Raw genomic sequence first — 20,698 nt, 5'->3', positions numbered from 1 at the left:
GGGCCCAAAGGATAGTGTGAAACAGCTCTGTAAAGAAACACACTCATATAGCATTTTCTTTCACTTACGGCATTTCTAAGGATTCATTCTGTCTGTGAATGTCAGCTAAAAACCATTATTAAAAAAGGAAATATCCCTAAAACAAAACCATATAATCACTGTATTCATATGAAGATGACCTAGTGGAGACAAGCCAGACCTCACCTTACCAACAAGTTATCAAATCTGTTATATTTAAATGGCAAGACCTCCAAGGAAGGAGATGCCAAGTAGTGCTTCAAAGCTTTGGACCACATTCAAACACAGCATCATTTTAAGTAGAAGCAGAAGATGTATGTTCTCTCTCTCTCTCTCTCTCTCTCTCTCTCTCTCCCTCTCCCTCTCCCTCTCCCTCTCCCTCTCCCTCTCCCTCTCCCTCTCCCTCCCTCTCCCTCTCCCTCTCTCTCCCTCTCTCTCCCTCTCTCTCCCTCTGTCTCCCTCTCTCTCCCTCTCCCTCTCTCTCTCTCTCCCTCTCTCTCCCTCTCCCTCTCTTTCTCTCTCTCCTCTTCCTGCCTCTTTTCCCTTCCCCTTCTTTCCTTCCTCACCCTTCCTCTCTTCTTTCTCCTTTCTTCTCTCTCTTTCTTTCACTACTTTTTGAATATCTGTCCATGTTCTAATATTTATTCAATAATGAAATGCTTGTTGATGTCAAACTATTTCAACCCATTTCTCAAAAGCAAGTAAGCAAGCCAACAAAACCCGAAACAACTAATGAAGAGTCAAAAAACCTAATTGTCTAAAAGATGAGAATCCCTGCCTACATATCTGAAGGTGTTTTGAATGAATATACAATGTTTTTGCCCATTTCAGGGAGAGGTGGGTCAAGTTGGCCCAAGAGGAGAAGATGGCCCTGAAGGCCCCAAAGGCCGTGCTGGCCCAACTGGAGACCCAGGTCCCTCTGGCCAAGCAGGAGAGAAGGTTGGTGTACAATTATCTTGCAGGTTATACTCTATAGAATGCTGTTGATCATTATAAACATGTAGATTACTAATGCAAATGTTTGTATTCAGTGTGTAGTACTCAGATTAATGACAGGTCACTTACTCCTGAGTTGGCCACATTTCTCCTTATCCTTCTGTCTTAGGGTTTTTACTGCTGTGAACAGACACCAACACCAAGGCAACATGTATAAGGACAACATTTAATTGGGGATGGCTTACAGGTTCAGAGTCCAGTTTATTATGATCAAGTCAAGAACAGGGCAACATCCAAGCAGACATAGGGCTGGAGGAGCTGAAAGTTCCTCCTCTTGCTCCAAAGGCAGCTAGCAGAAGACTGGCTTCCAGGCAGCTAGGGTGAGGGTCTCAAAGCCCAAGCCCACAGTGACACACTGACTCCAACAAGGCTACACCTTCTAATAGTGTACATTCCCTGGGCCAAGCGTCTACAAACCATTATACCTCTCATAGGATAATCAGGAAGAGTTAGTTTTTAAAACAGGTAAGCCATCATTCACTTTCCTTAATATTTTAGGACATTTATACTCTAAGACAAATATAAATACATTTTAAAAACTAGAAGAGATTCTAGGAAGCCAAGGCTTGAAGACTCTTAGATGCTTCTTCTATTTCTTCTTCTTCTTCTTCTTCTTCTTCTTCTTCTTCTTCTTCTTCTTCTTCTTCTTCTTCTTCTTCTTCTTCTTCTTCTTCTTCTTCTTCATTTTTTGCTGTTCCCTGTCACTTTGTCAAGATTCTTTTATGACATTCTTCTCTTCTCAGCTCTACCATGATGTAAAAATGTTCTCAAATATTATTCTAAAGCAAATCATGCCCCAAACTTCTCCACATGAAGCATCTCGTGGTTACACATCTATTTCCTGGCATTTATATCATTATCATTTAAAAGAATACAAGTTATCTATCTGAATTAATTTCATAATAATTCCAAAGTGAATAAGGTTATACAGTCTGATCAAGCAATTAATGTAGAATACAGATTGCTTTGTGATCACTAGAGAGTTTCATTTGCCTTGAAATTTGTGGCATAAAAATCATGAAATAAGCTACGGTAGCTTAATATATCCAAGGGGACATCATTAAAAGCAAGCTTTGTAGGGCTTGTTTGCATATTCTCCATGTGAGAATTGCTTACCTATGCAGGCTCAGTTGTAACTCATACAACTTCTTCCTTCAGTCTGTAATGACAAGGTCATATGCCATGTTCTTCTCTTATTTTTTTCCAACAAAACTTTGGTTATTTTTTAAATGTTTTTTTTTTTTTGTATTTTAACATTGCACATATACATTTTGGCTTGCATTTCCATCTCCTTTTTTGAAAATGGGCATTTTAAATAATGGTTTTAATTGTGCTGAACCTTTAAAAAATTAATGCAAAAATAGTCTATATTATTTATTTTATGATTTTGTTATAAAAAGTGATGTCCAGAACTTTACAAATATTTTAGTCAATTCATTTATTTAGTTTGTACTTGTAGTGGTTTTTATTTTTATTTTTAACTTTTTTCTTTTTCTAATGGAAGAATTATTTGTAGACTAATTTATCAGACAAACTTCTTAAGCCACAGTATTTATTATACATTTTTGGAATTAGGTGTAATCTAAATTTGTTTTAACAGTTTCAGATTGAGGGATAACTTCATTGGACCCAAATGTAGAGTTACATATTCAAGTACACATTTAGAGGAACAACACTCCATGTACATTGTTCTCATTCACTGAAGTTCTTAATACATCCTGGATATATTAACCCAGATTTGCCCAGCATTTATACAAATTAATCGTTTTCTTAAAATCTAATTAAGTTTTACCAAACACAATTATTTAGATTTTAGTTAATAAAAAAATAGCTAATGATTTGATTTACAGTTAGAATATAATAAAAGAAAAAAAGTTAACATGAAGATTTATTTTAATTGGTATGGTAAGTTCCAAATGTATTTCCAACTGTATTAACTAACTTGAACTCATGCTTAAGTAAAAAGTTAGTTTTCATTGGTTCTGCTTTAAGATTCACAAGTACATGAGTATTTTCTTCCCCTACGTAACTATGTCCAAAGAAGATACAATAATGTTTACAATGGTTCTTAGGTATTTGTAAATCATTTTAAATAAACACATGGTGACCATTTTATTTTTCCATGAAAATAATGTGAAGTAAACATTTACATTATTTCAAATATTCAAATTATTTTTTCAAATATCCACAAAATGTCACTTGACCAATTCTATATAGGCTGTTTATTTTTGCTCTTGTGTTCTTCATAATTTTAGGGGAAACTTGGGGTTCCAGGATTGCCAGGATATCCAGGAAGACAAGGTCCAAAGGTAAAATAATTTAAACATATGTCTAAGTGATACACAGTTAAATTAAGTCTAAACTTAGAAACCTAGTTTCAGACAAGGAGCAAAGAAAGAATAAAATACAATTTTCTTAAGTTTAATACTTATCACCACATTAGAAAAACACACTTATATGTATAATAAGACATGCACGCATACTCCCCTGGAGTGTGTGTGCTTCAGAAAACCTTGATTATGTTATGTCTTGGAGAAATTCTGGACACAGGGTCATTATGAAAGAAAAATTTAGTTAGATTCCTTTGATATAGTTGGAATAAAGACACATGAAGGAAGACAACTAAAATGTTTAATTATATAGTAGCTATTATATGGAAAATTCCATTTTATTTCATCTCTATTACCCTGTGGTTTGACCTATTTAATTTATATTCATGTATTTTCTTGTGTAGGTATGTACATGTGTGCTCACATCCCCAGGCACACACATGGAGGACAGGGGACAGTTCTCAGGGATCATTTCTTTCTTTCCACCATGTGGGTTCCAGACATCAAACTCTGGTTCACAATCTCGGTGAACAGTGCCCATAACCAGGGAGCCATATAGTTGGCTCTGTTCTATTACTTTTAAAATAATTCTCTCTCATGTATACCAACATTCATTTCCTGAGAGTTTTGTAATAAATTTTTGGTGAGTTAGAACATTAGAACTCTCCACCATTGCCTTTCTAAAGATTAGGAGTCGGTCATCAAGTTGCTGTTAGGACCATATACTCTCCAAAAATTCTAGGAGAGAAGGTGTCCTGGCCACTTGCTACCTCTGGGACTCTTGGGCTTGTAGATTCATTCTTCCAAGCCTTTCATCTTTGGATGTTCCTTTTGTTCATCCCTTCCCATCTGGGTCTCCAAAGGACACTTGTCTTTGGATTTAGAAAACATTTGCGTAATCTATGATTTTTGGAAGATTTTTTTTAAATGTATGTACATCTTATTAACTGCTTTTCAGTCAATAAAAGAGATGTTATAGGTTTCAGAGATTTTTTACTTGCTATAATCTTTTGAGGTGCATTGTGTAATCAACTGTACTGCTCAAATTTCAGTTTGCGATATTGAAATATTTATAAACCTTTTAATAATAAAATAACTTTATAATTGCCTGTTTAATTTGAAACATGGCATTTTCTTCAGCTTATAAAAAGTTATTGACTAGCCTTGATATATTGACTAATTATTTTGATAGCTACAGAATTTATATGTAAACTTTAATTTTTGGATAGGTATTCTTTTTTAAAAAAATATGGTGCCTTGCTATACAATCCATGGTGACACAGAACTTTCAGTCCTGCTGATTCAGTCCCAGTGTGCTTGAATTACGGGCCTGTACCATTATGCTTAGCACATTCTTTTACATATATGTACATTAGATGTATCTCTATATTAATATGTTTTCTTAACTTTTCTATTTTATCCATGAAGCATAGCAAATGTAAGAGATACAGGAAATTCTAATTATGCTATAACCTCAAGTTAGTAAACGTCATAGATAACCTGTGGGCGGTAAAACTTCTGCAGCTTGTCAACTGAATACCAGTTTTCACTCATTTTTAGATACAAGGTATATTAGGCTTGCCATTTGATTTGGTTATCATGATTTCACATAGCCATTTATTTCTTATTCAATAAGATGTAGTTTTAAAGTGATATGAGTCATTCAAATGTTTTTCAGATTTAAAATGCTAGTCATTTCGTCTCCATCTTATTTCTAATAGATTGCTCTGAATCCCATTTATACTCTTTTCAAATATTAGGAATTCACCACAGTGATATCTGTAGAGATCCATTTGTTGCACAACCCAAATCCATAAACTATTTCTATTTTATCTTCTGAATTTCTAAAGTGTTTACTAAGATGCATAGCAATCATGATATTCTTTCATTCTGATTTAAAAATGAGAGGAAGCGGTTGTAATATCATTTGAATGAGCATAATTGTATCTTGCGAGTTTATATGAAATTACGATGTATTCCATTTTGCTGGTGTCAATTCTTTGATGAGTATTCTCTGACTTCTTACTATTAAAATGCAAGAGGTGACAAATGAAAAATGTTTTTTTCTCAGAATGAGATAATGCTTTAACCTCAATGCCTGAACTTCCGGTATCCCCATTTCACATTACTTTTCCTCATAATTCCAATTGTTTGTCAGCGATAAGAATATTTGGCTTTGTATTTAAAACAAAGATTAATGATGGTCGCATGAGAGATCAAAGACATCATTAAGCTTTTTTTCCTATATGAAGCTAGTGAAGTGTTAATAGCCATTAGTATTTCATGAAAAAAAATCAACTTTGACTGCTAAATTTATGTACTTTAAGGCCTGTAGTTAAACATTCCAGTGTCTTAAAAGCAAAATCGACTGAGAGGACAAACCACCAAATGTAATAAAAGATGATAATTGTTGCAGGACCTGAGACTTATCATAGAGTAGAATGGTTTTATTCTTAAACAGTATACAAAATAGTTTTGCAAATATTTTATTTATTGACAGAATAATTTCAGCACTAACTTGGATCTTGCTTTTTATTTACTGTTTTTCATATTTTAAAGGCAATATTTACTTGCATGTGCTTTATGTACTTTGTTGATGACAATTTACATGAAAAATAAATGGGTTGAGCATTTTTCTGGGTTTACCCATATACTATGTCAAAACAATTTAAAGACAAAAGTTAATATTAAGAAAAAACTTTAATAGTTTATTTGTAAATAAGTTAGTTATCTATTCTGATCTGAGCAGACATATTTATTTATATATAAATTTTAAGTAATGCATGTCATCTACATACTAGGGCATACTTACATCTTAAATTTTTAATTACCCAGTAACTGAGAGATATGACCTCAAGTGCTTTTGAAGACAAAGAAAGTAAAGCTTTCAAATCCTTTTAAATTGTACCATGCAGTTTTCCTCTCCATTTAAAACTTCTTATTATTTGCTCTCAAGTGAATCATAATATACCTGTATAGTAAACACAAAATATATTGAAAATCAAGTCATACAAGCAATACTCTGTATTCTTTACATCTTTACTTGACCTAGTATTGAAATGGACCATCACAATGTTAATAACTGGCTTGTTTGCTAAATATAAAACATTTGCTAATTTCAAGTGGCAACAGAGTTTACCAACTTCTTTAAGAGTGTTTAGGTGAATGTTCTTTTGTCCATTCAAACTTACAGCTTCTAATTTTTCTCAAGCCTCTAGTCATCTGTGATATGATTTCTAAGTCCTTGAGAGTTTTTCAGTTTCAGAAAGTCTGGAGTGCTACTTCCAATTTTTAAAAGCATTACAGTATGCTCTAATTTATTTAGGCTCTTTATCACTTTAGAGAAATTATGTTGTGGATAAATTCAGTGTACAGAAGTTTATTTTAAATCTCAAAACAAAGAAATCAAAGAATGTTTCTGTAGCCCCTTAATACATGGAGATGTGTATAACTTATAAAAGTCTGCTGTTCTCTAAAGTAGGCATCGTACACAATGTTGAATTTCATCCATGAAGTGGCTAAAATAAGAAACGTAGAGTTTTGGAAGCTCTCACCCCACATACACACCATTTTTGGGTAATATTTACAAAATTCTGGAAAAGGGTGTATTAAAATTCTATCTTCTCTATTCATTTAATAAAGACATAAACCTCTTTGGAGAATGATGAGAAATCTCTGAGAAATGCTTGGACATATGGCCAATATGAAATGGAGGATTTTATTATTGGGATTAAGTTATATTTCCCTAGTAAAATATAGCCATTTATATTAAGATTACATTTCTAAACTATCATTTATTATCTAATATTATCACTTTACATTCCACATTTCTTTGTTGATGAATGCTGAACTTTTTTTTTCTGATCTCCCACAAACTTCAAAGTATTAGATGTATTAATAGATCATTGTTCTTGCAACAACAAAATAGCTTCAGAATGCAAGACATTACCTTGCTTTACTTGAATGCTGTTTGGAAGCATAAGATATGAATTAAGGTCTTTGGGATTCCAAACAGAATTTTATGTCTTCCTTATTTTACCAAGCAAATGTGAATACCATACTCAAAAAACAGTTAGAAAATGTAAATAAAGCTTTTCATGTTTTATGATACAATAAAGTTTAAAAATAAGAATAACTTTATTGAGGTATTGGTGAAAATGTATTATCATAAATTAAGGACACATATTTTAGGTTGTTCTGCACTTTATGAAAATACCATTTTCTTTTAGAGTTGGCAAAAATATATGAACTATTAAATATAATCTATTTTCAGAAAATATCCTTTAACTTCTATTTAATTTTAAGAAATATAGTTTAATATTTTAGTTTTAAGTTTAATTCTAAAATAATTTTTTGTCAATTCATGCTTGCAGGCTTTCAGATGTCACTGTAAGTTCACTTTCAAAAGGGACTTTGTGTAGCGACTAAACTACAATTTGTTTTTAAAGATCGTACTTTTTTATTATAAGCTTTCAAAGCAAGAGCATGCTTTTTTTCTCAAATACTACCATCTACGACCAAATCAATGTTTTCCACAATAAATGGAACTTGTGGCATGAAGAAGGAAACTATCATATTCATTGATTATTAATTTTCTTCTTTCAGGGATCCACTGGATTTCCTGGATTTCCAGGTGCCAACGGGGAGAAAGGTGCCCGGGTATGATGCATAAATATATCGTCCCCAGATGACTAGTGAATATGTCTCTCCTTCAGCCCCTGTTTCTGTGACACACTACATACTGACATTCTTTGAACTGTCTTTGTCAGGGAATTGCTGGCAAACCAGGACCCCGGGGACAGCGTGGTCCAACGGTGGGTACAGTGTTTTACTGTAGTGATTTATGCTTTAGTGTTAGTTTCCACCTGTTTTTGGATTTGCTCAGCACTGGGTCAGTTCTTTCTTCTCATCTCTTGTGTAGGGTCCTCGAGGTTCCAGAGGCGCCAGAGGTCCCACCGGAAAACCTGGGCCGAAGGTATCATCCAAACTTACTGATTTATTTGCCATGCAAGTCCTTGTAGAGGAAAGAAGTCTGAGTGGCAGTATCACCTTAGACTTTCCTTTCACACTTTTCCTTCTTTCTTGTTTTGTTGACAGGGTACTTCCGGTGGTGATGGCCCTCCTGGCCCTCCAGGCGAAAGGGTATGTATAGCACAGCCACACAATGCAAAATGAAATGGATATTTAGTAAGCATTTAAATTCTACCAAAGGGTACATCAGTCTACAGGACACATTCACCCACAGGTTCTTTGTCTTCATAATTCCTTTCCCCTGCCAATTTAAAATCTTGTGAGGTACAAACAATTTTTATAGAAATGAGAAAATAATATGTATAGTTGGCCTGAGGTATAATATTCCAACAAAAATAGAGATGTTATTTGAAATATACTTTGATTTCCATGCTTTCCCCTGCGTTCCATGTTCGTGGTCAATTTGTCTCTGGAGCTGGCAATAACATTAGGTTGGTAAGATGCAAGTACCAGTAGCCATTAAGTCACGATCAATATGCATTCAAGGCAAGATAAAACATCTATTCCAGTAAATAAAAAAACTATTTAGTAAATTGATTTTCAGCTGATATGAAGCAAAGCCAAATAGAGATGAACATCCAGGACCTTGTTTTGACTGCTTTGGCATGAGACAGCAAGCATTATTAGAGCAAGGTTTTTTGAAAACCATCGTCCTCCAAGACTTTTGAATGTAAAAGTTTGTATCACCTCAAAAAGCATTATAATCAGTCTTCGTTTTATATTTTTTCATTTTTATTGGTTATTTTAGTCATTTCCAATTCAAATATTATCCCCCTTCCCAATTTGCCCTCTACAAACCCCTTATTCTCCCCACTGCCTCTCTGAAGACTCAAGCCTCAGTAACCTAGCACTCCTCTACTCTGGGTCTTCGTTTTATATAATGACTTCATGTATTATTAAATTAAGCTTCTGTCGTCTGGTAGATTTTTCGGGTGCAATGGACAATTCTGTGTGAGTGATTGGACTTCAATGTGTGTGTGTGAGTGAGAGGCCATGTGTCCATGTGTGGGTGGTAAAGGACAGCCTCTGGGATGAGATGGTTCTGGCTTTTCACCTTTATATATATACTGAGTCATGTTCTCTTTATTGTTTCTCTGCTGTGTGTGGTGCTGGGTTATTTGGCCCAGGTGAGTCCTAGGATTCAGCAGCCTGTGCTTTCTATCTTCCCATGGGAAGAGTGAGATTACAGATGCAGACTCAGGTGTCTAGCTTTTTTATAAGGGGTTGTGTGGCTCATACAGAAGTCTTTGTGTTTGTGCCATCTTCCCAGCCCATACTTTGTACGTTTTCATTTTTAACTTGTCACAAATGGAAAACGGAAACACCTGTGATGAATAACTGGGCACTGATCATTAGAATTTGAATTTCTAAACAAAAGGTGAAGTGAAATTTAGGTTCTATTTGTAACAAAATTAAGAGAAAAGAGTAAGTATTTAATTAAAGTTTCTTTATGGTCTAGTTCATATTTAATTAAGTTACTCACTACTTGTTTTTCTCTCCACATGAATTAATTCCAAATTAAGTGCATTCCTCTCATGCATTTTTAATTCATAAATAATGTATATATTTGATATATTTGATGGCTCAAGTAATATTCATAACAAGATATACTTAATTTAAATGGATGATGAATCATTAAATTAATAGAACAGTTTAATAAGTCATGAAATAACTAAGTTTTATTATGCTTTAAAGCACCAATGAAAGTACATCTTGGTTTGCAAAATAGCATGATTAAACAACCTGAATACTTGGGAAAAGACATTAACGGTGACAGTATGTATTTTGAAAATAAGAATCAAGGGTTTTTTTGTTTGTTTTGCTTTGGTTTTTTTTTTTCCTATTTATACCCTAGAATGACTGATCTCTCGTAAAGTTTTTACTGCTTCTTTATATGGTGATCAACACATAGATCCATATTTCTCCCCATTTTTGTCATAAACTTTAACTATTATTCACTCATTTATGTACATGTTTTTAAATTAATTTTTAATTAGCATGTAAAGTGTTAGATTTATTTATGACATTTTGAAACATAGTTTCTTTTTGTTGACCTAACTTTTTTTATCCACACCTCCCTCTTCCTAACTTGTACCTTTACTTACACAATATTTTATTTGTTTCTTTGTCACAAGTATCATGTAACCTGTTCTCCAACTCCTGATTTTTACCGGATATGGTGCTAAGTGGCCAGTCCTGCATAAATGTACAAAAAAAGTAACACTAAATGGGCCTTAACATGTGACAAGGCTGTGTGCATGTGTGTGTTTGTGGGTGCATCTGTGCATTAGTCATTATAGAAGAGCTCAGAGCTTGAAATGGAGTGTGGGCTATGTGAGAAGTTGGAGGACGGATAGGAAGGGCACAATATTTTACACACACTAATCCTATACGATTCACAAATAATTATAAACTATATAAAATCTTAGTCTAACAGTGGAGTTTTATCCAAAATTTAAGTTCTCATGTATCTTTTGAAGAATAGTGGCTTTATGTTTTAAGAGGATAAATTACCAATTCTTAATATTTGTTCAGTGGAGGTTTCACACCATATTTTTTCTTTCCTTCTTATTTATGTATTTATGTATTTATTTATGTATTTATTTATTTATTTATTTATTTATTTACATTCCATGAGCTTCCTCCATTCCAAGCCCCCCTCCCATAGTTCCACATCTATTGCTTTCAGTTATAATATAGATGCTGTAAATAACAAAAACTTATACTTATTTGTGATATAGCATTGGATTAAAAGGCTATTGAAAGTTTCCTTTTGAAGATATAACTGATAACATAAAAAGCGAAGTACCTTAAATACCTACTTCAATAAGCCGTTTTCTTGCTTTGCAAGCAGTAAATTTAATATTCATCTTATTACATAAGACATCATACACACACACATATATATCATATATATATATATATCTTATACATATACATATATATGCTATGTCCCATTTTGTATGTTGTCATTTAGTAGATATACTTATTTGCTTGGCAGATCCAAGCTTAACTTTTACCAATCCATTTTCTTGATATCAAAACAATCAATATGACTGGATGAATTTTATGCCATTTTAGAAATGTGCAAAAAAACCTGAATAATATAACTAACTATATATCAAGCCAGAAGTGGTATTATAAATGCCTATTAGGGTAGAATATTAAAAGAATAATTATAAAGTTCATCTTATCTTGTGTACTAAAGAGTGTAATGCAGAGAACAGATCTGACCAACATGAGAATTATTGCCTCGGAATGTTTGGTAGTGCTAAGGGTACCACGATTCTTTAGTAACAATCACATATGCTTCCTGTTATGTGTGTATTACTAAAGACAGAACTCTTTAGGAGTTCATTGATTGAAATTTCTTTTAATCCCTCTCAATATGCTTGCAACCAATATTAAAAGAATATATACTATGTAACTTCTCATACAGATGGGTATGCTCTACTGCTTTTGTTAATTATTTTTATTCACTTAAATTTGTTCTTTCAAGATTCATATAATTGCCCAAGGCTTACCGACCACTCTCCCACAGCTCTCTTCCCAGCTTCACCCCACCGCCATTTATCACCCCGTCCTCCTCATAAATTCCCCTCTCACTTTCATGTCTGTGCTTCTTTTGTCACCCAATGTAACTAGCATATCTATGTGAAGCTTGCTTTGGAGCTGTCTCTTAGCATCTGATGGGCTCAGTAGGATATACAGTGCAAAGACTGTGAATCCCAGTCTCCCAGATTCTCTCAGTAGCCCATAGTTCCATGAGCCCATCTGTCTTTCATGACTGATTGTTGACAAAGCCAGAATTGTATGTCCCAGCTGAGGTGACCTCACTTGCTTGTTAATACTTATGAGGTTTGTGATGAGTCTACCTCCTCTCCTCTCTTCCTTGAACCAGAAGTATACTTTTTGTGTAGGAATATTAACATTTTGTATGAACTGTAAATATTCACAGTTTTCTTAATATAACATTGGTGTGATGTGAAGTTTCTCATAGTTAGAAATAATTTCAGTTCTAGGTTAGACTGGACACTCTCATATTGCCAGACTTTTATGACTGCAATGGGGAAATTAATTGGTCTAGTGTTTCGTCTTACAAAATGAACAACAAAGCACAAAGACATATCCTTGAAGATTTATCCTTAAAATTTCTCTAATGCTTTTTGTTTTCAGGGCCCTCAAGGACCTCAGGGTCCAGTTGGATTCCCGGGACCAAAAGGCCCCCCTGTAAGTGTCACAGAGTCTCTTTTGCTTTATTCAATAATATTTTCATGCTTGGTGGTGATAGCTTACAGTTTTAATACTTTCAAAACATTTATTACAAGAAATTCTTAAAATGTTGTCTGAATTCAAATATCAAAGAATATGGTTTTAGTCTTTTGTCTTTGATTTTTTGATTTTTTTGATTTTTTCTTTTATTATTATTAATTATTCTGTTTGTTTACATCTCAAATGATATCCCACTTCCTGGTTACCCCTCTGCCCCCTCCATCCCACATCTGCCCTCCAGCTCCCTTTTGTTTGTATGAGAGTGCTCCCCCACCCACCCATACTCTCCCTTCCCACAGCTCCATCATCCCCTACTCTAGGTCATCAAACCTCCCCAGGACCAAGAGTCTCCCCTCCAGTTGCTGCCAGGCAAGACCATCCTCTGCTACATATGTATCCTGAGCCAAATATCCCTTTAGGTACACTCCTTGGTTTGTGGTCTAGCCTCTGGGAAAAGGGGCCATGCCTATCTACTGGAGGTGGTCTCCACAGGTTCCTTCTCCCCCTTCCTGTGCATTATGGCTAAAGTTATTCCCACCGAGTCCTGGGACCCTTCAGTGGTTATCCCCAGTTCCTCATTTCCCCTGTTACTTTCATTCGACTTCACGACTCTCTGTACCTTTCTCATGTCTCCTCCAGATTCTGATACTGCTACCCTTATTGTCTTCTCCTCCTTTCCCCTTCCCTTGTCCCCCTCTCCTTTCTTCTCCCACAATCGTTTTTAGTCTTTTAGTTCTTATGTTTTGGGAACATAATATAGATGTCTCTTCTTAAGGAATATATTAAATAAAAACTAGAGTAGTATAGTTGGTATTTCTCAATCACTTTTACGATCAATTCATTTATAAAACTGAAAATAATTGCTAAATAGGGCATATATTACATGCTAGCATTTTCCTGTTTTCTTCCATAATCAAATGGAATATTCCATGCTTCTTTAATGGGCACATCCTAGACCCCTCCCAACGTTGTGTTGCTTTAGAGAGCACTTACGACTTATTTATTCATTTATTGTCACAATTTAATTTCTATAATGTATTTGCTTTTGAATTTCTCAAATGTATGTAGCCCTGGGTGGCCTGAACTTACTATGTAGTCCAGGCTACCTCTTACACAGAATTTTGTCTACTTCTGCCTTTTGAGTGCTAGGATTAATAGCATGTGCTACCATTCCAGGCTGCAGTAGATTCTGAGAATTTTTTTTATGAATTTTTCTTAGTTGAGAGCCTTTTGAATGTTAACATTATTAATCCTCACAAAGTTATTGAATATACTTTGTTTTCGGACGTAGATACTTAAAGGACTATCAGGTAGGGTCAGTTTACTTATTTTCTGTCTGTCACTCGCTTTCTTAATGTAAATTATGATGAATATATACACGTGCTTGGTTCAGAGGTTATAAAATATATTCTGTACCAAGAAGGAACAGCACTTTGGACATTATTGAATCAATTTAAATAGATTTTTCTTGCTCTGTCTTAGGAGAGAGGTCCTAGTCATACTCTGGCCATGCTGCCTGACCAGTGGCAATATTTGTGATTTTGCTATAATCTAGGCTAGACAGTTCACTTCAGACTTTAATGCTTGCATTCATTATTCTGATAAATTAGTCATCTTGAAATATAAGCATAAATGAAGTGTTAAATATGGACACCTTTTATTAATTTTTTTGGTAATTTAGGTGGTTTTTAGAGTATGTTTTAAAACTAAACTACTCTGTTTTTCACCTTAAATGTATCAAGAAATGATTTCATGTGTCCTCAGAGTTGAAGATCAGCTCAAACAGCTGACATTAAAACAGAATGTTTCTACTGCTTCTAAGGGAATTTCTTATGTATCTGTATTTTATTTACATGAATAAACTCTATGTAGTGCTTCACATTAATATGAATCATAATTTATGTGAGCATTTTAATAAGTATTTTGATATTATGTATTTAGATGGGTTTCCCCCAAACAGTCTACTGATATGTATAGTATTTTCATATATTTTTTATTCACTTGCATTGTTATAAACTGCATCCTTTGTAATATAGTCTTGTTCCTAAACAAGGCATTGGAGTCATTTTTCTTCAGATCTTTCAGCCTTTTCTTGACTGTGTCTTCAGTAAGCTTTCCATAATTGATCATGTACCCACATTCTTTACCACGAGGCATTAGAGATACAGTAATGATCTTACATTTAACTGACTAGTTTGATGAAAGAGATACCACTTTAAGCAGAATTATTACACAATATTTTCTGACAAACAAATTTGTAAGGATTGAAATAAATCCATCTGCCATTTTTCTGTCATTGATGTGTAACTTTTGGCACAAAAGACTGTTTTTTGAAGCAGACATGTAGAATTTAAATTGAGAGATAAACTAATCTCCTACAAATAATTATTTCTCCTTGTATTAAAAAATTATATAGAAACATACAATGATTTAGGGCTTGGGGTGTTTTATTCATAATCTGTAATTCTCACGCCAATTTTAGATATTCATTTGTTTTTTGAGGGTTGCTTTTTGGTTGTTTCCTTTCCTCTCTTCCTCCTCTTCCTCCCTTTCTATCTCCTTCCCTCTCCTCTATCTCTCCTTCCCTCCCTTCCTCCTTTCTCTATCCCTCCTTTCTTTTGTTAGTTCTTTCCTTCAAGATATGGTCCCAACACTATAATATAGGCTTTATTGGACTCCTCTCTTTCCTCCTGTCTCTGTCTCTCAAATATTGAAATTCCAGGCTAAGAATCAACTGAATACAGCTGTCTAACGTCAGTGTTAAATTTTAGTACTATATAGTTACCTGATTTAAGAACAGATTAAAATTTGTAACTGGACTATCATGTTGCATGTAATTCTATTTTTAGGAGAATCCCAGCTCATTGTCAATTAGAAGGGAGGAGACATCTTTAAGCAATTACTAGTTTATCACAGAGGCCCATGATGAATATGCAAATCTTCATGCAGATGAGTTTGCTCCTTCATTAGTCTTCCAATTCCACTGAAAGAGATCAATCTCTTTTGATGAATAAAATATTATTTTAAAATCAGTGTTATGAACCTGCTGGGAAATTAGTTGGTTTTATTTTATTGATTAGTAATGTGGAGTCAAAACAGTTATTTTAAATATATTGCATAATTTTGAAATGTATACTTACTTCAAGGCAAAGCTTGATGACATTGCTCTTTGGCCCATTAACTCTACTCCTCAAACTCTCTAGGAACTCCATTAAAAGCCATTATGTGTTCATTCCAAGATAGAATCATTTAGATCTAAGATCACTATCTTGGAAGATGATCGTTTTGCTAATTGAAATATAATTTGTACCAGTAAGGAACACGCTACTATGGCTTACACTCAGAGTCTTATCAAGAAACATGCAGAAGACTCTCACTTATTACTGTGCACATGGCTGACAACATTAGTGCCCTGGGGAAGAAACCAGGTACATGTATTATTCTTCATGTAATCTCGTATTAGTCTGAGAACATTATAATATCCTCAGACTGAGAACACATTTCTCCATTTGTGTTAAATCAGTGTGATACAGAAGTGCTTTAATATGCTATTTTGCAAACTACAACTAGATCAATCTACTAGCATTAACTATGTGATTCTGTGCCTCTCTAAGCTGTGGGTAAAGCTGCATTGTTCAATACTAAACACCTGATGGCTAATGCAGAGGTAACTGATAAACATATATACACATATAAATCAAAGTTACCTTGCAAAATGTTGGGACTGTTTGTTAACAGTTCCTCATTTATAATTCGTGGGTGTGGTTGTCAGTGGAATTACCTTGCCAATCTTGGACACAATTAAAAATGATCAGGAAGTGTTGATCATATGAACTGTCATTTTAAAATAAAGGTGCTAATTCACCCCACATCGTATGTGTTGAAATGGAAGGGATCAGGTAGAAGAAATTGTTTAGAATCCTGCCAGAAGCAGCCCTGAAGCACGCCAATCATTAGTGTGTTCTTTTTTTTTTTTTTTTTTTTTTTTTGAGTCAAAGAGTTTTGTTCAAACTGGCTAGATATTACTTACTAGCAAGTATAAAAATAGCCATTTGAAGATAACATTATTTAAATAACATGAGCAAGGGATGTTCTGCTAGGCATTAAAAATGTCTTAATTAAAATGGCTATATATTTCCATTTATTGAAAAGAGAATGTTTTTATACACCTACTAAATATATTTTGAAAAGCCAACTGATGCGGAATGGCTTCTGAGGAGTGTAATGTATAAGGCTGTAGAAAGAAGCAGTTAGTCACTGTTAAATTTTTAGAATGTAGAGTCCTTACAAGTCTAACCACTTAGTTAATTGCTTCATTTCTTTCTTCAAACATGGCAAACAGCCCCCTTTGCAAAGGGCAGTCATGTAGCAAAATTCTCCCTAGCGTTCATATGTATTTTACTTCTTAAAGAGTATGTCAAAAACTTAACATTTATTCCTGATGACTCTAGAACTGAAAATTGGTGGGTTATTTCTTTCTTTTATGTTCTTTTTTGTTTTGTTTTTAGTGTACTAGGAACAGTTTGACAGGTAAAATAATTTTGCAAGTTAGCATTTCTTCCTCCTTTTTGTCAGAAATTCAATGACCACTAGAGGACACTAGCTTTCTCTCTTATCCACATTTTAGTTACTTGGAATTCAATTGTGAATGGATCTCAAAAATAGAAAAAAGGGAAAACACATTTTATTGTCAAGTACTAAATAACTAATGTTATTGCTGAAGTAAAACTACAAAATGATGCTTATATCTTCTTAAAATACAGATGCATATGAAAATTTTCATTGAAATGCAAAGTGCCCTGTATATAGTACTACAGACTTCCCATTGTGTCTGTTTTTCATTACAGAGGCAATTAACAAGCAAGTGTATATAAAAATCAACTAAATATCACTTTATATTGAAATAAAACCATCACAATGCAGTTTGGTTATCTTACTTGTTACCCTTGGGCTATGACATGATAGGGGTGTTCATGAGATTTGATTATTTAATGTTTGTTATTCCAGGGCCCTGCTGGGAAAGATGGGCTGCCAGGACACCCTGGACAGCGTGGCGAGACTGTAAGTGACTCTGATTATTATTATTATTATTATTATTATTATTATTATTATCATTATCAGATTGAAATTTTCTATGTCTGACTCATTTTGTTTAATCTATCTCTGGTTCAACACATTACTTTTCAATTAGATGTCACTTCCAAACATGGCTTCTACATTTACCTTCATTGTTTGGGATTAAAGGTGTGTCCTAAGGGTTTGTCTATATTTCAGACAAAGGGATTAAAGTTGTGTCTTTCCAGATGGATCACATAGACCTAAAAGTCTATAGATGTGATCACTTGCCAGAGCAGCATGTTGCTAGATTAAAATTCCTCTACCCTTGCTTTCCTGGTGTCCTCCTTCCTTTATGGTTTTTCCAATCTCAATGGAATTCTCTACCTCTCATTTAGACTCTACATAATGTTTGGCTGTGAGTTTCTACATCTGTTCCAATCTGTGGCCACAGGGCCATTTATTAAAATATCTTAGCAAGTGCATAAATAGACTCAAGTGTTGATATTATCAAGTTCTCATAGAAAACTAGGATGCTTGTTATTATGATTTTTATTGTTACTATTAGTAGTGTAAGAGTGAGCAAATAGAGATAGTCTCATATCTGAAATACCTCCACAAGACAGCCACCTGGGTCCTTCCACTAAAGCCTGTAAAACCCTTCCACCAAAACTTCTCAGTACTCATTGATATAAGGAAAAGATACCTTCATAAGTCCTATATATAAAGCAATATGCTTCTACCAGACTAAGAGCATGAAATATTTTCTGAAATGGGAATTGTAAGGAAATAATGGACTTGAAAATATGCCTCATGTCTACTAAAAAGATATAAGTAGAAAATGATATTTTGATTTCTATAATCTGTGGGAAATACAGCTCTCACCTAATTGAACGGTTTTCCTTATGGTGGAATTGTTGGGCAACTGAAGGTACCCTGGTGGGCTGCTGTGTTTGTTTATTTCCTTATTTTGTTTCTCTTAAACTCCATGTCTATCTAGCTCAGTGGGTTGTTATTCTAATCAGAAATCTTCACTGTTGGCCATGATTTCTTGGAATCAATCATGGAGCTCACAGTTAGTTAATTTTATTTACTTTTCTGGAGAAAACCAGGACACAGACTACCTCTGAGTATTTTGTAAAGAACCACATTACTGCATTCTGCTAACATTAAAACATATTTACACTTGGATGCCAGTGCCTCATAACAATGCTGAAGTTCTATTAATTTTCTGTAGTCGGAAAATTTTTCCATCAGGAGAAATCTAATTCCTGTCTTGGTCACCACCTCATAATTCTAGATTAAGGACTCTTAGATTTTACCCAGAACATTTAGTCTAAATTTTCCAGAAACATATCAAGAAATGCATATTATGGCCAAAGAAGAAAATTTACTCTTGGCAATGTTATCTCCAGAGTTAGAAAATTAATCTGTAAAAGTAAGACTCACTCAAGTCTGTCAAGGTACTCTTATTCAAATCTTGCAGCCAACAGTTTCACCAAAGTCATGGACCCACAGAGAACAACTCCAAAGTACTCCTAAAGTGTCTTTTGAAGAATCAATCGCTAGAGAACTAATAATTAAATTCCCCCATTTCTAAATTTAATCAATAGTGGTAGTTGGAGCATGATGGAAAATACTGTATGAAATTCTCATAAGAAATAATTTTAGATTTTCTTGCTTCTTGCAAAGAAGCCATAGCACATAAAACATTAAAAAGTGAAACAAACAAACAAACAACAACAACAACAAAACCCCTCAGCACATTAGTTAAGGCTTCCAGGAAGTTTCTATCTGGTACGCTTTCACAGAACTAGTTTTAGAAAATTGTATCAAGATTTCTACTTATAAGACAACAGTGAACAATCCTATAGCTAGAAAGTAACTGTTTTTTTCCCAATATTTCAACTTTTTTGTTGACTAGAAGTCAACAATTTCTTGTAGAAGAGTCAGAATCTCACATAGTGATTCTTTGTTGTTTATATGTTTTCTTATTGCAAAGAATAATTTATTTTGTTACATTTGTAATTTTTGACAATATTTTTTATTTGCTTTCACCATGATTGAGATTCGCTTAATCTCAGACAAGGGGGAGTCTCTGCTTGGATACCACCAGACCTTGGGACAAATATAAGAACTAGGCATCTCCTCCCTTGCTGAGGACTAACCAGGTAGTTCAAGTAGAGGAAGGCAATCCAATGGCAGGCAACAAATTCAGAGGGAGCTCCAACTCCAATTGTTAGAGGAACACATGAATAGTAAGCTTCCCTTCACTACAAATGTGTTGGGGGCCTGGGTCCAGCCCCTTAATGCTCTTTGGCTAGTAACTCATTCTCTGTGATACTCCATGTGCGCAGGTTAGTTGATTGTATAGGTTTCCTTATGGTGTTCTTGATTCCTCCAGCTCGCTCAATTCTATCTCACAACTCTTCCAAAAGACTCCATGAGCTCTCTGATATTGGCTGTGTGTCTCTGCATCTGTCTACATCCACTGCCGGATGGAGCCCCTACAGTAAACAATTCTTTCAAAATACATTTTGATGTCTAACATATTGAAGCCCCCTTTTATTGGTGGTAGGGTTATCCAGTAAAAAAAAAACCTATAAATTGTTTCTTGTATCTTAAAAAGACACATACTCATGTGAGGGACACTTCCATATTCTGTATTGACTGTAAGATGAATTTAGCTCCTTTGATATCTGGATGGAAAATATATTTTGTTTTGCTTTAGAATAGAAACTTTTGATAGAAAATTTGAAGACGGTATTGTAGACGTCAGGAATAAGTAAATTTAAACAGGCAGCATATGGCTGTCTCAAAGAGAGAGAGGCCAAAAGACCGACATAGTTCAAATCTAGTACAATTTCCAAAGAAAAGCTGTACTATAGTAGCTGGCTAAGTTGATACTGTGTGGAAATTTTTCACTGTGTATATATATACATATAATCAGTTAGTTGATTAGATTAGCTTGTTTGTGGTGGTGGTGGTTCTAGGTA

At 34.3% G+C, this 20,698-nt stretch overlaps 1 protein-coding gene across 1 annotated transcript in view; it reads left to right on the top strand.

The window, feature by feature from the left end:
- Nucleotides 1–20,698, top strand: part of Col11a1 (collagen type XI alpha 1 chain) — a 172,402-nt gene that overhangs the window by 88,947 nt on the left and 62,757 nt on the right. Inside the window, exons 30-37 of the mRNA XM_052179401.1 lie at nt 850–957; nt 3,270–3,323; nt 7,950–8,003; nt 8,114–8,158; nt 8,266–8,319; nt 8,442–8,486; nt 12,552–12,605; nt 17,655–17,708. Of these exons, the coding sequence (XP_052035361.1) occupies nt 850–957; nt 3,270–3,323; nt 7,950–8,003; nt 8,114–8,158; nt 8,266–8,319; nt 8,442–8,486; nt 12,552–12,605; nt 17,655–17,708 (468 nt within the window). The remainder of the gene's footprint in view (nt 1–849; nt 958–3,269; nt 3,324–7,949; nt 8,004–8,113; nt 8,159–8,265; nt 8,320–8,441; nt 8,487–12,551; nt 12,606–17,654; nt 17,709–20,698) is intronic.

The sequence above is a fragment of the Apodemus sylvaticus genome, chromosome 4 (genome assembly GCF_947179515.1).
Source record: "Apodemus sylvaticus chromosome 4, mApoSyl1.1, whole genome shotgun sequence".
NCBI lineage: Eukaryota > Metazoa > Chordata > Mammalia > Rodentia > Muridae > Apodemus > Apodemus sylvaticus.
This window is presented reverse-complemented; position numbering and strand designations above follow the sequence as displayed.